The 16,139-nt window shown below is 41.5% G+C and overlaps 1 protein-coding gene across 1 annotated transcript; it reads left to right on the top strand.

Annotated features, from left to right (window-relative positions):
- The first annotated feature begins 7,719 nt into the window (after positions 1-7,719).
- LOC133266365 (uncharacterized) lies at positions 7,720-11,701 on the top strand. Its single transcript, XM_061447561.1, has 3 exons — positions 7,720-7,815; positions 7,997-8,190; positions 10,122-11,701. Exons 2-3 carry the CDS (start codon positions 8,019-8,021, stop codon positions 10,595-10,597), a joined length of 648 nt encoding a protein of 215 aa, XP_061303545.1. The 5' UTR covers positions 7,720-7,815; positions 7,997-8,018; the 3' UTR covers positions 10,598-11,701.
- The last annotated feature ends 4,438 nt before the right edge of the window (positions 11,702-16,139 follow it).

Below are 16,139 nucleotides of genomic sequence, written 5' to 3'. Positions count from 1 at the left end.
TCACTAGTGGATATTGATACTCAAATCTGTTCCTGAAGATTCTGAATCCACCATGTTGCAGGATTTGAACTCAAGAGCCCCCACAGGATTAGAAGAGACTGATTGTCCCTTCTCTCTCTGTGGAGTGTCAGCTTTATTTTCCCTTGGTTTAAAAAGAAACCTCTTGGTGTTATGATAGCAAAGCAAATCTGAAAAATATGACCCCCAAGTGTCAATAATGTCCACCTGAAAAAATATCTATACACTGTGAACTTCTACGCTCAGGCTGATGAGTTCAAAGGCTGCTAAATCAGATGCTGGTCGTGCTTTTTTTTAATGAAGCTTTTATTACTCCTTAAAGCAAAGGTCTCCTCTTACAAAGATCCATACTATCTACTTTGATCGACTCTTCTTTTGGGTAATATTTTTACCATAGCACAGAGGTGCTGAAGTGAGGAAATAAAAAGAGTCAGATGTCCATGGCTGATGACAGGAGTCCAGAAGCTAGCACTCTGAGAAGGATACTCAAGCGTGCTTTGAGAAAATCAGAGGTGTGGTCAATAGTAAGGATGCCTGTGAGAAAAACCTGGTGTAGTTTTCCTCTGTAACTATGGTGGTGTGGAGCTCTGGTTTGAAGGCATCAGCTTCAATGCATTATTTCTGTGAAGACTGTATTTTTTCTAGTATGAAGACCAGGTCTCAAATTCTTCAGCAATTCTGGTGTCACAAGATGTGGTAGGTGGTACGGGATTCTATCATGTTTTGTTTTGTTTTCCTGTAGGCTTCATGCAAAGATCGTTTTTACAGGGTAGATTTAAATTAGATACAAGAAAGAAGCTCTTTACAGTGGGGGTGGTGAGGCACTGGAAGAGGCTGCCCAGAGAAGCTGTGGCTGTCCCATCCCTGGCAGTGTTCAAGGCCAGGTTGGACGGGACTATGAGCAACCTGGTCTAGTGGGAGGTGTCCCTGCACATGGCAGGGGGGAAGGTCACTAGTTGATCTTTAAGGTCCCTTCCAACCCAAACCACTCTATGATTCTATGATCACTTTCATCACAAATCGGTGCTCAGTCTCCTGGGACAAAGGCAACATCAGTTTTCATGGTTCTGTGTATTTCTTGTGAGCAGAATCAGGTTTGGAGTGAAGATGTAGCCCTCTGAACCACCAACTCTGACAAAATTAGTTATCCCTGTTTCCCCACATAAAGTGAAATGGCACCATTAAAATGAAAGCACAGATAAAACGGCAGCTTTTAAAAATGACATAGTGGAAGACTTGCTGCATTGCCTTACTACAAGAGGACAGAATATTAAAGATTATTTGTTAATGAACATATGACTCCTCCCCCAAATTATTGGATCTAAAAGCTTGATAAATCAAAGTATTGCTCACCAGACAATGAAAAGCTTTATTCAAAGGAATTTAAAGATGTGGTAATTAGTAAAAAAAGAGAGTCCATACAGTGTTGTAAACACTATAGGAGAAACCTATTAAAACCAGTGAACAGATATTAATTGAAAATGTTGTGGAGGAGCTACAGAGTTCACACAAAGTGCATCTCACTTGAAATTAAAGCCTGTATATATGCAAATTCAGTAGCTACCAGATTATCTTAAGCTCTGTTTTGATGCCTAGCTGGGAATAACTGAAAAATGTCCTTACATGTTGGCTGAATATCTACCAGCAAAGCTGTTAGATGCGTGGCTATGAAGTGTAAAATAACAGATGAGGGGCTGCCAGGCTTCAGCAGCAGCATAAAGAAGCTCCACTAAACACCAAGAAAATGCCATCTGAGACAGGTTTCCTTCCCTCCATCTTTCCTGGGAAAGAGGATGTGTCAAGATGCTGAGACCTTGTGCCAGAATTTAGCTCCTTTCTAGCTTTAGGTTCACACACTCCCAGATTTCTTTCCTGTGGGAGCTGGAGCATGATGTGTCCCATGGGCACAGCTGGGGCAAGCACCTGGCTGTTGGAGTTTAGGAGCACTCCTGGGGTCTCCTCATATTAGATGTTAGCAGCTACAAAAGAAATCATACACTTAACCATGCTTGTTTCACAAATGGCATCTCTAGGGAGCTGAAGGTAACCCCTCAGGCATCTTCCCCCAAATGCAAAGCATCTGCCTTCCTTGTTTCTGTTCTGAATGACAGCTTCAAAACAGAGTCTGCAATTAAGGAGTAGGAATAAACAAATAGTCAATCCCAATCTTTAATCTTTAACCCATCTCTGGCCCACCCTGTGGCCCTGTGCCATCCTTGCCTCCCCTTGCTTCTGCTTTCTTGCCCCTAAACAGCAGGTACTAGCCCTTACTTGTCCTTAAAGGGACTTCCATGGGCTTGTGGAACAGCAGGCAGCTCCAAGAGGGATGAGTACCAGAGGGATGAGCACTAGCAGTACACGGGGAGACATCTGGGTGCCTTTCTGAAGCATAAATTCACCAAGTTTATTTTCTAATAGTCCCCTGTTGCTCTGCAGAAACTTGCTAACGTGTCTCAGCTCAAAGGCCTGGATTCACTCAAATTGCCTGAATCACTAGTGTGGAGCCTCTGGGGTCTCCATGAACCCAGGGCAGAAAGACAAACCCTTCACATCTCAGTGGGCTTGAAAGGGCTCCTGGTGGAGCCACTCTCCTTATTTCTTGGCTGTAGGAAGACCAAGATGCATGCACACCTAGTTTTGTGGCCTCATATGAGCTAGGCTTAATTCCAATTCCCTCCTTCTCCTCCTCATTCAGCCCAGCCCTCCAGCGGTGTCCGTGCTTTCTCAACTCAGGAATGACCAAACATTAGTTTCCCTATGTTTTTACAGCAGCAATAGTAGTCTTAATTCACTGTTTTTTTTTATTTACCTCCCACTCTTCCTACGAAGGCAGAGGCTCCTGCTCCCTGATGTGTCCCCCAATATGTGCCTCTGCAGCACAAAGTTTGTTGGTGGCTGGAGCCACTCACACCTCCTGTTGTGTCAATGGCCATGCTGTGACTGTCATGTCCACATGCACATATACGTTCCTGGAAGCCCTTTGGAAGCTCCTTTCTTGTCAGACTAAAGCAAGTGGGTGAAGAGGGAGGGTGATGTCACAGCTTTTCTACTCCAGTGACTTCAGTGTTAAATTGTATTTCCTCTGTTTTCCCCACTGCTGAGATATGCATACCAGGTCTCTAGACAAATCAAATGGTTGAATGGCAGTTAAAATCCTAGCTTAACTGCTGGTGCAGTGTCAGATTTCCCCATTTTTACTGCCTGGATGTGTCTCATGAGCCAGGAGAATCAGAGAGGCTGTGTCTCGGCTGTGCTCCTCATAGATCTTGGCCTGGATTGGAGCCAGCATCATCTCTGGTGTAAATTATAGCAAGTCCAAAACAAACTGCAGCCACTCAAACACCAGGTTCTTGTGGAGTCATGACCCACCAAAGTCCAGGTAGTCCACTCATGTACCATCCCACTTCCTAAGCCTCAGGAAAGGTCTGCCTAGGCTGTTATATGCGATTTATTCCATCCAGGGATATACCCAGTAGAGGGGTAAGTAGGGAGGCATTCCGTTTTGATGATGCCATATGGTAAGAAAGTTCTTCCATGGCAGGAGTGTTTCTAATTCAGGACCTATCTGATCTATGCTGTCCAGCTTGTGGTGCCTTTTTTTTACTGTGCATGGCTCCAGTGCAAGCTCTGTATGGTTTGGAGGAAGCTCATGTCTGAGCTAGAGAGCAGGTTACAGAAGCACTGCTTGGCAGCTCCAGATTGCTCCCCTGTTATCAGCCTTAAACTGGGCCTTGACCTGCACAGGGAGCTTGTAACAGTATTTTCTAAATCCACAAATACTGTTATATGAAATCTCTTTCTTCCTCCAAAGATTCTCTTTTGCGAACATGTCCCCGTCAGCCTGCTTCGAGCATCAGTCCTTTGCTTCCCATCAGACGTGCTGCAAGTGTGAGTGTATGACTGAGCATTCATGCATTTCTTTCAAATTTCCAAAGTCCAGAATAGGGACTACTCAAGCAGCTGAATCCAAGGAGTGTTGACAGCACAACTTAGTTACCCTGGAACTAATTCAAACTTCTGGATATGTACTGCACGGGGTTACCTTAGATCCAGAGCTGGTTTGGCGATCACCATCCTCCTTACTCTATTTATCCATCAGAAAATAGAAATAGGTGTTGCAGTTCAGTACAGTCATAAACACGTCATTACCAATGGAAAATTGTGTTGGAAATTTCTTTTATACCCAGCCAAATTTAGACAAATGGAAAGGTCAGCTATGCAGGCACTGGTTTTACATATGTGCATTAATTACAACACAGTTGCCTTTTGCTATTCATTTCATCTGCTAAATATGTATGAATTTGAATGAGAAGAAAGAGGAACCATAGAAAGACAAACAGAAAAGGGAAGCCAGGGCAAACTATGAGTGGGACTGGTCCTTCCTTTCTGGACCACACACTGGAAAAGATTCAAAACTAGCCAGGTATAGGGAATGGGAAAAATAAAGAGAAACATATCCATGTCAGTTACAGCTTTCCTTTAAAAGCTTTCAAAGGAGAGTGGGTCTAGAATTGCTTCGTGGGCTCAGCTCCTTGGAGAGCCCCTATGCTGGATTTTTTCTATAAGGTCTATGGGTTTAGGCACTCTGGTATGTTAGCTTGTTCATAACTGTAGAGCGGTGCTCTTGGGCCAAACTCACATTTTAGTTAGTCCAACAAATTTGTCATTAAGAACCATGACTTACACACACACATGCACAAACACCCTTACTGGGGTATCTGGCCTCAGTTAACACTGGAAACTGGGAGGAAAAGAATCCTAAACAATGCCATCATGAAATTCAGTACATGAATCTGGATTCATGTTTGGATTGAACACTTTTGGATACGACAGTGTCTGCAAATCAAACATTAAGTAAGTTGTGGTTAAAAAACTGAAAACAACTTTAATTAATGTAACCTGCACACTACTCTGCTCACAGCTATATGCTAACTGTGTACTCATCTGATAACACAGTGCCCAGATACCAGGGGCGATAGGACTTCCACTGTGAGAGATGTACCACGAAAGTTGTCAAAACCTGTCCATTCCTTTCCAGAACAAGAAAGATGAATGTTACAAAAGAACCACAGAAAAGAACAGGACTTCTTTGGGGAACACAAGGTAATGAGCATGTGCATTACAACCAGACTCGCTGACACTGAGTTACTGCAGTCTCCCAGCCATGCCAACCTACTTCTTCAGCTTCACGTGTGGATACAACAATACAGAGACCCTCACCTCTTCTGAACTTCCCCTTCCTGGTTTTTTAGTGTGAATTATCCAACCATATGGCTTTACTAACTTCTTAGGTAGTCCTTTCATAGGAAGGCTCTATTATTTGCAATATATTGGCTACTGTTATTGACTTCTAGGGAACATAAAAAAGCAACGCGCTAGAGGCTCTTTGGCAGTTAGGTAGTTCAACAAATCTTCTTCCTGAAACTGTTCTTGTCTCTTTCCAGGTATCCTGCAAGAATCTCAGATAATACATCAAGTCCACAGCGAATACAAATTGGGCTGTGCATTTGTAGCATTCTAGTTCAGATAAAATTAGCACAGATTTTCTCTAATCCATTTATCTATGTGTTCACATGGGGAGAAGGTGTGTGAGATGGGAGGTGAGGCATTTACCCCAAGTAAGGTGACATATCATACTAATGCTTTCTCTGTGCTCTACATGGGTGTAGTAGCTTAATTCCTTGCAGAGCCCCACAAGAATTGTGCTGATAAAATACTAACAGGAGGTGCTTAGTGAGCTACAATTTAGGGTTTCCTGATGTTTGATTCCTGCTGTCCCAAGAATAATACTCACCATGCATATGTAAGGAATAGCATGATGCCTCTACCCTGTTCTGTGTCTGCTACAATTATCTATATGCTCTACATCTTGCTAGTCTTGTTTTAGTTAGTTTATTTAGTATGCTTGTAAGGGATGGGCTGAATCCTAATCACCTACTTCCTTCTGTATTATCACAAGCAGGTGGGTGGGGTGTTTCAAGAAAGGTAGTTAGGAGTTTCTTGGAGTAGCTAATTATTAATTTGATACAAAGCTAAGTAACTATACAAGAAGATACTGACCAGCCGCAAAAGCATGACTCAATAACAAGGAAAGATTTGGACCTTTGCCTCCCTTACCTGCTGCTAACACACCAGTGAGTCAGAAGCAGGTTAGCAGCTCTGTGATGCCAGCGCATCTTTATATGCTGTTCACATACCATTGCAACATGTCACATTTGATATGGCATAATGCAATGTGACTAATTTAATCAGATGTGAAGTGCACTACAACAACACATCAAGTCTAAAAATGAAAAAAAAAAAAAGAAAAAAAGAAAAGAAAAAGAAGTTGGGGAAAAATAAATCTTTTGCCAATCCATGGTTGGATTATTTTTCTCAGCTGGAGGGCTTCATTTTCTGAGCTTGGTCTTTTTTATTCTGACCTTCCAGCCAAGGGCATGTGTCAGGAGGCTTGTATTTCCCAAAGGCAGTGACACAGTCTATTAGGTCATATGAGCTGGATCATCAAGCCTTCGCCCACCTCAACTTCTGGGCCACCATTCCTTGCCCACCCCCACCTCCCCCAGCAGTAACTTACGATACGATGCCCTTGCCTTTGACAGATCACGAGGGAAAGAAGCATTTTATTGCTGAACACGTACATAGCAGAGCCCAGAAACTAAGAGAGATTACTGTGGTCTGGTGCTAGTCATTTAGTAAGTCTGCATTCAATTAGCTGCTTCTGAAATATGACAAGGAGAAAACACAAGATTTACCAGTGCAGTTGTGTTTCTAACCCAGGGCTTAGCATTGTTTTGTTTTAAGGTGATGATTAGAATCATAATTACCAAAACAGCCCATGTCCACAAAAAATTCATCAAGCTTTCAGTGCTTGTAGAACTTGTACCCACATGCATCCCCTTTGGACTATCTCTTAGTCTGTGGGTCTGCAGACAGACAAGCTGCCATTCACAGACATTAGCAGTCCTTTTTTTTCAAACACAAAGTGACATTTGCTTAGGAAATCATACAAGCCTTTCTTTGGTTTAGTCCTTTCTTTCAGAGCTGCCTTTTCTGAAGGGAAAAGCACCTAGGACACAGAATGTAGCGCAAAAAAACATTTGCCTCCTCTCCACTGTAGGCCTGGGGTTTTTTTTGATTATGAGTCATGGTCCTCAAGGAATTGTGAAAGAGTCTCAGTAGAATTTTACAAAGTGCTAGAAGAAGCTTAACACTTAAGCTAGTGAAAATCTACAAGCTAGTTGGACCTGAGGGGGGCTGTACAAGGGTCAGATAATCTAGAAGAAAGACTGTATTTTCACCAGATCTGGAATATAGGGCTATTTGGAAGAGAAGAAAAAGCAGCTACTCCAGTTACTGCAGCAGACGCTTGCACAGAGTAAGACTGAAAGAAAACCTTAGAAAACAATATCATAAAATATATTACAAAGAAGCAAAACTATTTATCCTGCCACCCTCTTACTACAGTGCTGAACATATCTCAGCAAAGACAAAGATTTACCCTTTCTTCTCCTTTGCCTCTTTGAGGACCAAAGAGGCTTTGCTATGATGTACTGCACTAAGACTCAAACACCATACACAGCTTTTGTGGATTCTCTTCTCAACTTCATTAGGCCTGGAAAGGCTTTGTTGATTACAAACAGGAAGATGCTGTGTTAGCTCCTCCTCCAGTGGTTCGTTTACTTCTTATACTGCTAGTCTTTTCTACCTCCCCATGTTAGTGGAGTTATCTTCGTAGTCTTACTTAAGAATAAGGAAAGGATACTCTTTTATGAGGGAGTAGAGCTAAGCTGTAAGGTAAGTTCTTGTCATGCCTAGGAAGAATCGTTGGTGTTAATTTACCCTTGTGTGGCTTCCCTTTTGCTCTATATGATACGAGGCAAACCTGACTTTTATAGCTCTTAGAACCTGTGTTCTATTGTTTTCTAAGACCAATAGCTTCCTGACTTTTCCTCTGTTCATTAACTTTTACTCTTAGGTTTTAGGTGGATCCTAACAAAATGGTTCACTGGGACAAACTAAGAGCTTTCCATTCCCGTGGGGAAGAGGATACTGCAGCAGCCAGCCAAAACCAGCAGTGTGGTAGACCGCAGCTAACTAGATACCAGAGAAGAAGGTGTAAACAGGCAACTTCAGAGCTGCCAAGAGGAGGCCAAACCAGGGTCTTGCAAGGTGATCAACAAGAATGGGGCAGTAGTATTGGGTCAGGAGGAAAGTGGGTTTAACTTCATTTTGGTTGCAGATGGGGACTACTGAAACTGAACTTATGTATTTTGTTCACATGTGCATATGCAATATCCTTGAAATAAGGGCTCAAAAGTAAAAGAGCTGCAGGTGACACTTCTACGGCTGCTCTGTTACCTTGTTTTCAGAGCTGCTATTCTCTGACTCCTATAGAATGTTATCTTATATCTTTGCATTTCTTGTTGTGGATCTTTCTCCAAGGCCTAAAGATTCCTATTTGTGAAGCAAACAGAAAAATATGATCTTAGATTACTTGTTCTAGAATTCCTTCTTTTTTTTTTTTTTTTTTGTAGAATATGTCTGGCTTCAAAACTTGAGTCAAGGCACTCTTTACATAACATCGCTGCTTGGAGTTAAGGCTGGCTCCCTGCACTCTTAGTGGAGTTACTTCCCAGCCTCTTACTGTGCAGATCAGCTCTACAGCTCACTAAGACCAAATGGAGTGCAGGATGTATTGGGTTTGCACCTACCCCCTGTGAAGTGGAGTTATAGAAGCAGCAGCACAGTAGTTTCCTAGTGGTCTGATATTTCTTGTCCCGAAGAGACTAAAGGCTTCTCTGTAGCAGAACTGCAAGTCAAAGTTGCTTCAAATGCCTTTGTTATAACTGGTAGGCAGTTAGCTTCTAGAGCTTACAGCCAGTTTGTATATGCAAGAAGTCCTCCTGAAGTGCAGATGTATCATATAGGCATGGAGCTCTCACAAGGTAATAATCATTTTGGCTGACTTATGAAGGACTCCCAACTACCTTTCTATGCCTGGAGCAGGCTTCACTGTGTAACACAAATGCCTTTCAAACGGCACAGCTGGGAATTTTGTAAGGAGTAGGTAAAGATTGTCTAGGAATATTTCAAGGTCAGAAATAGGGAAAGGGACTATCTCTGAGAGAAAGGCCATAAAGAAACAGAAAACAAGAATTGCTGTATTGGGCAGAGGGGTTGGAAAGCATCAGGAATAAATTAGATAATTTGAGCTACTGAATTTAAAGCAAAATCATAGAATGGTTAGGGTTGGAAAGGAACTTAATGATCATCTAGTTCCAACCCCCTGCCATGGGCAGGGACACCTTCCACCAGGTGTCCCTTCTTCCTCCACTAGCAACTTCCATAATGTTGCTCAAGGCCTTGTCCAAACCTGAACTTAGTCCATTGCCACATATGGAACTTTCACAGCTTCCTTGGGCAGCCTGTGCCAGTGCCTCACCACTCTTGCAGTGAAGAATTTCTTCCCTATATCTAGCCTATATCTGCCCTGTTGAAGTTTGATCCCATTACCATTTTTCCTATCATTACAGTCCCTGATGAAGAGTCCTCTAGTATGCTTGAGCGAGTTGTAGCTAGGTTTTACCTTCCTCCAAGTTTTTTGTTGATTTGTTTTTTTTGTGGTTTGTTTTTTTTTTTTAATGGCTCTAGTCTTCTGGTTTAAGGCTCGGTTGAAGTTAGCAAGCAAAGTGGATTGCAGGACTGTTGTGATGGTTTGGATAGAATTGGGGAACATTGAAATCCTAAGAGCGTTGTGACCATGGTCCATACGTTTAGTTCTAGGTCTAGCTTATCGGAGATTTCTCTGCCTTTACTAGAAAGACAGGAAAGGTTGGTTTCATGAAGGTAGAAACCACTGGAATGGACTGCAATATACCATTTAGTTTCTCAAGATTTGACTCTCTGACTTTGGACAAATGACATTAGACTTGTGGTAACCAATTTACCTACTCAAAGGTAAGGGGGGTGGGAATGGTATGAGGGACCTATAAAGTATTAGTGATTAAGTGTTGTAGAAAACAGTGGGACAAAAGTTTTTTCTTGGCTTTGGATCTTTAATTGGTTTGTTCTGCTTGATTTATTTTTGTTTTCATCTGCAGTTTACAGATTTAGGAGTCGTGCCCCATTTACCAGTGTGCACTGCAATGGTAAAGGCTCTTTGAGGCTCCCTAGGACTCCTGAACTGACAGAAGATGGAGACATTATGGGAATGCTGGCTAGGTCTGCCAGCTACTGGCAGCAGCAAGAACCTGCTCGATGTTGGATCAGAGACTGTACTGTGCTGACCTGCTCAGCAGCAGGTCATCCTTCTAGAAAACATCTGTTGCAACACCACCTTCTAGGTGAGGAAGATGACTTGATCTACTGGATGAGAAACGAATTAATCTCAATGGATGAAGGCAATGATGGCACCATCAGGGACACTGGGACATCCAGCTCCCAGGGAAGTGTTACAAATGATGATGTTCCCAGGAGTTTTGCAGAGGAGTATTCATTGGTTCCCTTAAATACACTAAAGAAATATTCTGCTCAGGGTTTTGATCAGCAAGTAGAAAACTATTTTGCAAAACTCTGAGCTTCAGGATAGATGTTAGGAATTTAGGAAGCAAATCTGTTGAAGATGCAAATGCCAGTCTTCATGTGCACAGTTTATAACAATGCAGGCTTAAGCATACAGTAAAGCCACAAAGGTTCATGCAAGGTAAGGCCCAGTATTTGCTCTTGGATTGACAGAGAGCTAGAAAGATAAAACTGAAATGCAAGTAGCTTTTTCATACTTGTTGCTGTCCTCTTTGGGAGTTTAAAAACCTGTAATAATCATAAGGCATTAAAAATGGAAAAATATCTGAGTCTAAGCTAAAGTAATGACTAACCCTTTTGCAATTGTAAGGGATATACCAAGAAATATGGTTGTGTTTTGTCTTTTTCTCAGCAGTGCAGTCTCTTCTTAATAACTTTTTGTAGGGTATTTGAAATTCAAAGACCTCATATGCTGGTATTTCCTTTCACTAAGTGCTTTAATTTACTCTATAGAGGTCTAGAAGGTTTAGTACTTTTTGTGTTGCCTTTTTTTTTCCCTTGATCTGCATCTAAAAATTCTACTCCACTGCATGTATTTGATTATTCACATATAAACAGCTATGTATGATAATGTGACACAGCTAGAGCATATCCTGCTTAAAAAAAAAAAAAACACCCAGGATACCTACACCCTCTAGCTGTGGATAACTTGTAATATGAATTAATAAATTATTTTTTCTTTGTTCTGAGTACCTTGTAAATTTTTCTAGTCACTTTCTGTTTTTTTCAGCTTAGAAATGTGCTGAGAGATTTCAACTTAAAAATTATTACTTTATTTAGTCAATGAGTAGGCTTCAGATATACAGCTTAGTCATATCAGTAAAACTAGAGTGCATGGTTGCTGGAAAACAAATATACTTCAGAACCTGATTGATCTTGTTATTTGGAAATACATCTGTCGATAAGGTTTGGCTGTGTCTCAAAGGTGACTCTATTTACAATGGACAGGCTTGAAATATTTGATTTAATTAAAACATATTATTTTGAAGCAAGATTTCAGCAGTGGATTTTCTTTCTGTACCTTAGTAGGCAGAGAACCATTTAAGTACTCTCTCTATTGTTGCTCCTTTGGTTTGTGTAGCTTCAGCTATAACCCTTTTCAATGTCACATATTTGCAGTGTATTGCATTTTGCATCATTAAGCTTCTGCAAGCAAAAAGTGAGTCCTCTGTTTTAGATAATAGGAGCAGGATGAAATGGATGGTGGCTGTCTCTGTTCTCTCCATGATACATGTGAGCTGTGCTGTTGCATGTATATGGAAAAAGACCTTGTAATGAAGATACTGCAAATGCTTGCACCCTAGTCCAACATACCAAGAAATTATATGCTTAACCTGTGAAGAGGTCTTGATGACTTGCTTAACCTTCCTAGGAGCTTAAAACTAATTTTTTGCTTAATTATAATTTTTATAAATTGTGTGCTTAATTTTTTGCTGAGTCAGCCTTCTCCTTGCACAACAGAGTCCCTCCATATGAGGTTAACTTTACATGCTGTGTGATGTTGCACTGGAGTGGATCAGGCAACTTCTGCTTTAATTTAAGCAAGTGTCCAAGTTGAGTAGGGGCTGATGCTTTAGACAGGTCTTATGAAGTCTGCAAATTAAAGGTTTTTGTTTTCTTGTTTTCCAAACATTTGTCAAAATACTCGGAGACAAATGTTAATTCTATTTGCTCATGGGACTAGTGAACTCCTCTTCCCCACATCCCAAACCACAAATTAAGTCTCATTCCTTTGAGTGATGGTTGCCTGGCTTTCCAGAGCATTCACATAAAACTGGGACTACCTTGTGTAGCAGCAGTGGCTTAATCCTTCCTACTATTTGTGGTGTTTGATAATTAGCGATTTCCAGCAGTGCTTGGAGCTTCTGCCCACAAGTGCCTTAGGGTTTATGAGTCTAGACCAAAAAAAAGGAAGCTTTTTCTCAGCTGACACTAATACTGTCTTCTTTTTGCTCTGTATTACATCAGAACAGTACAATAAGCATACATTGCTCAACTTACCTGACAAGTTTGCTATGTGAGGGTGCCACAGGGTATGATGCAGAACTAAAACTGTTATCTAGTAGTTATGGCTGGAATACTGTGACATGTCTATGAACACCTCTAAAATTATGCCCTTGATTATATACATTTTGGAAAGCGATGTTTGTGAAAGTCAGGCTGGCAGTGCTTCGTGCAGTCTTGAAGCATCTTTTTCTTTCTAAAACACCCCCCTAGAAATGTCACCAGTAGGTAGTAAGATACCAAGTGTTGTAGAGGTGTCATCTTTTTGACAGCATAGATTCAGTATTGTGTGTTTTCAGCTAGACAATTATATAGTTTTTCCTTGTGAACCTGAGATACTGTGAGCATTTTTGTGCATGCTTGTCTTCTTTTTCACAAATGATCCCACCACTGGGATTTTTATCACATGTTGAGTTAAACACAGGTATAAAGGTCTGAAAGATCAAGACCTGTGAGACAAAAATGTCAGAGTAAATTCCTAGGAAAGAAAAGCCTGCGAGTCATTAACTTGAAGTATCTTCTTAGAAAAACAAATCAAGCAAAGCTGAGGAACAATTAGGGAAAACAAATTAGCCATCTCTAGAAAAAAGTGGTTCAGATGAGATATATGTTTTCTTTGAGAATTTGATTCCTGTGCTCCTTTCCAGTTCAATTCGCAGTTATGTGCCTTTTTACATGTATGAGCAAAGTCAAGGACTCCAGGCCTGAAGTCTAGGGCTGGAATAGCAGCTCCCATGAGTCTAGGGTTTCTCACATCGCTGAGCTCTAAACTATCAGTTTCTTCTAGTATGAGGGTTGCATTCTTCCGAACTCATTATTTGTTCACAGCAATGAAGTTACAAGTTTGCTTTACCTATTGATTATGACAAGAAACAAAATAGCACAAAGCAGGCTAGACCTTGCTACATGAATGCATTGGGGTCCTATGTATATGCTCTGGTTACTGGTACATGGTAGCTTTTACATCACTGCATCTTTACTACTGGAGAAGCCTTTTCTTGGTCCAACCAAGAGGTTTTAAGTATCTGGACACCGGAGAGGGCTGTTGACTCTCTGCAAGGATTTTATTTATTTATTTATTTTCCCCTCCATTTGGGTTTAGAGGGCTTCCTTCTCTTGGTCTGACTGAGGGTCTTTGAGAGCAGCTGTTGCCATGGTATTCTTTTACCCCTTGCTTACATTTGCAGGCGTATCTATATATTTCGTTCAAGAGCTGGCAGGAATAAGAAGGCTTGAGAGAGGAAAGAAAAGTCAGTGAGACCAGACTAAGACCTCCTGAGTGCAGGAGCTGTCTTTGTTCAGCCTTTCCACCATAATTAATGTGGTGATGACCTGTTCCATGACTAGGGCTCTAATATGAATGATCATTACTTATTTCATTACGGCAGCCTCCTTTCCCTTCCCTGTGTCCGGCTGCCATGTGGAAAGACACTTAATAATATTAAAAACTAGTGCTGTTTTTTTGGGCCCAGCTCTAAGGTCAGTAGACAGTTTGGTCTGAGAAAAGATTCAAAGCAAACTTGTAAAGGATCAAGAGTTGTGTTTTGTGGTTTTTTTTTTATTTAAACCAGTCTGTCCATACCTACTGAGAAAGATCCAAAGTACCTGTGACAAAGTGTTAGCTGAAGTGCTACAAATAGCATTTTATTCTTTTCTCCCCACCTCCTCTCCCAAATAACTCTATTGTTCTTACACATCCACAGCATTCTAGCTGTGACTTGACAGGAGCCCTGACAGTCACAAAAGCCGAATCACAGGAGCAGTGCTCTTGTTCCCTGAATTATTCTACACAGCTAAATTTAATACCTTCCCCCAGCTTCCCCACCTTTCACTCTGGCAGATATTTAAACTGCAAATTAGAGATGTGCTGAATTAGCCTTCAAACCTCGCAAATGCTGTCAAAAAGCTGACTCCATAATGATGTGACTTTGATATCAAACAGATTATTGCTTATGTATAGCGGCACTTACAAACATGTGCGTACTTGTAACTCCTGGCCTCTGTGCTGTGAGGCAGCCAGCAGGTCATTAATGTACAGTACAAACAGGACAGAGCCCCGTGGACCTCGCAACCGGCGCACCCGGAGAGGAAGAGTCAGAGTTTCCAACAACCACTTTCAGTTGGCAGAATTGTGATTGGAACCATGTGACAGTTTGAGGCAATGTACCACAGGCAGCCAATTTATTACATATGGCAATATGATTAATGGTATCAAATGTTTTTATAAAAAAAAAGTCCAAGAATATTACAGCAGCCAATTGCACGGGGTCCAAGGCAGTACGAATCTGTTCCATGAATTTAGAGGCAGGCAGATGAGATTAAATGAGAGGGCCAGCGCCATGATAATGATTACAAAGTAAGTTGTTTCAAAAAATCAAAGTGTTTAGAATGTGTTCATGAGCAACAGTCCCTTTTCTCTCTTATGGCCATAATGGATACAGTCTGGAAGAAGTCTCTGAAACTAAACTGCTTTCTGCTCTTAGCCTCTCTTTCTGTAATCCAAAGACTCATAATGGTATCCAACAAAACTTACCAGATAAACAGCAGCAAGTTAAGAAGCAGAATGTTTGCTTATGATAGTGACTTTTCTTCTAATCAGATGTTATGGTTTAGCAAACAGTGGTTGGTTGTAGTGTCTGCCAAAACAAAAGAGAATAGTGCTAAAAGTACTACTATTGAGGAAGAAATTTCAGGAAATGCAAGTATTGACAGGAGGTCTGCACATCACATGTCTCTTACTGTCCATCCTGTTGAGTCAGGAAGGTCTGGCATAGTTATGGCCTGTGTCGGGTTCCCAAACAGTAGCTGGGCATAGTTTAGGACTTGGCATGGTAGAGGCAGTTCTTCAGTGTTAGTTTGCAGAAGTCCACGTTGCTCTGGAGGGTGAGAATAGACACAGGCTGGCTTGTGCTCCATGGTGTGCCTCCATGCCACAGAGCAGTAGTTTTGGTTACCAGCGGTGACATACTGAAGATTGATAGCAATACATTACACAAAGACAGTAATTTCATTTTTTTAATATCTCATGGTTTGTGCAAAGCATAAATGCCAATATTGCACTTAAATGAAATAGAAGGCAGAAGCATGAATTATTGCCCATCTGAAAAATGCTCATCTAAAAAGTCTCACTCATGCTTCTCTGGCCAGCTCTTTACACACCTGGGGTTTTGTGTTAGTAGGGCTATCCCCTTCTAATCCTCTTTTATGTGATGAATGCAACTGGGCATCCTATGCGCAACTGGTACCTTACCTGGATTATGGAGCAAGTGAGACATGGAGCTGCAGCTAGAGACTGAGAGTTGCTGACCTCTCAGCAACAGCTCATACCTGCTGGAGCAGTGCTGGAAGACACTTACAGGCACATGTTTTGTGATTTCACATAGCCGGGCCTGTGCTAGCCCTGTAGTCATTCAATCTGCATGCAGATTGCCTGACCATCCCTTGCAGTATTTAGTCAGTGCTCACTTCACTTTCACACGGTTGCATAACTATGTGTGTTGAGACTTGTGTGTTGGGATGCTGGGTGGTTGATG

This window comes from Pezoporus flaviventris, unplaced genomic scaffold (genome assembly GCF_033815535.1).
Source record: "Pezoporus flaviventris isolate CSIRO_AGI_PZ_B2104156 unplaced genomic scaffold, CSIRO_AGI_Pfla_v1 ptg000007l, whole genome shotgun sequence".
NCBI lineage: Eukaryota > Metazoa > Chordata > Aves > Psittaciformes > Psittacidae > Pezoporus > Pezoporus flaviventris.
The sequence above is the reverse complement of the archived record's forward strand: the minus strand, read 5'-3'. Positions and strand labels throughout refer to the sequence as shown.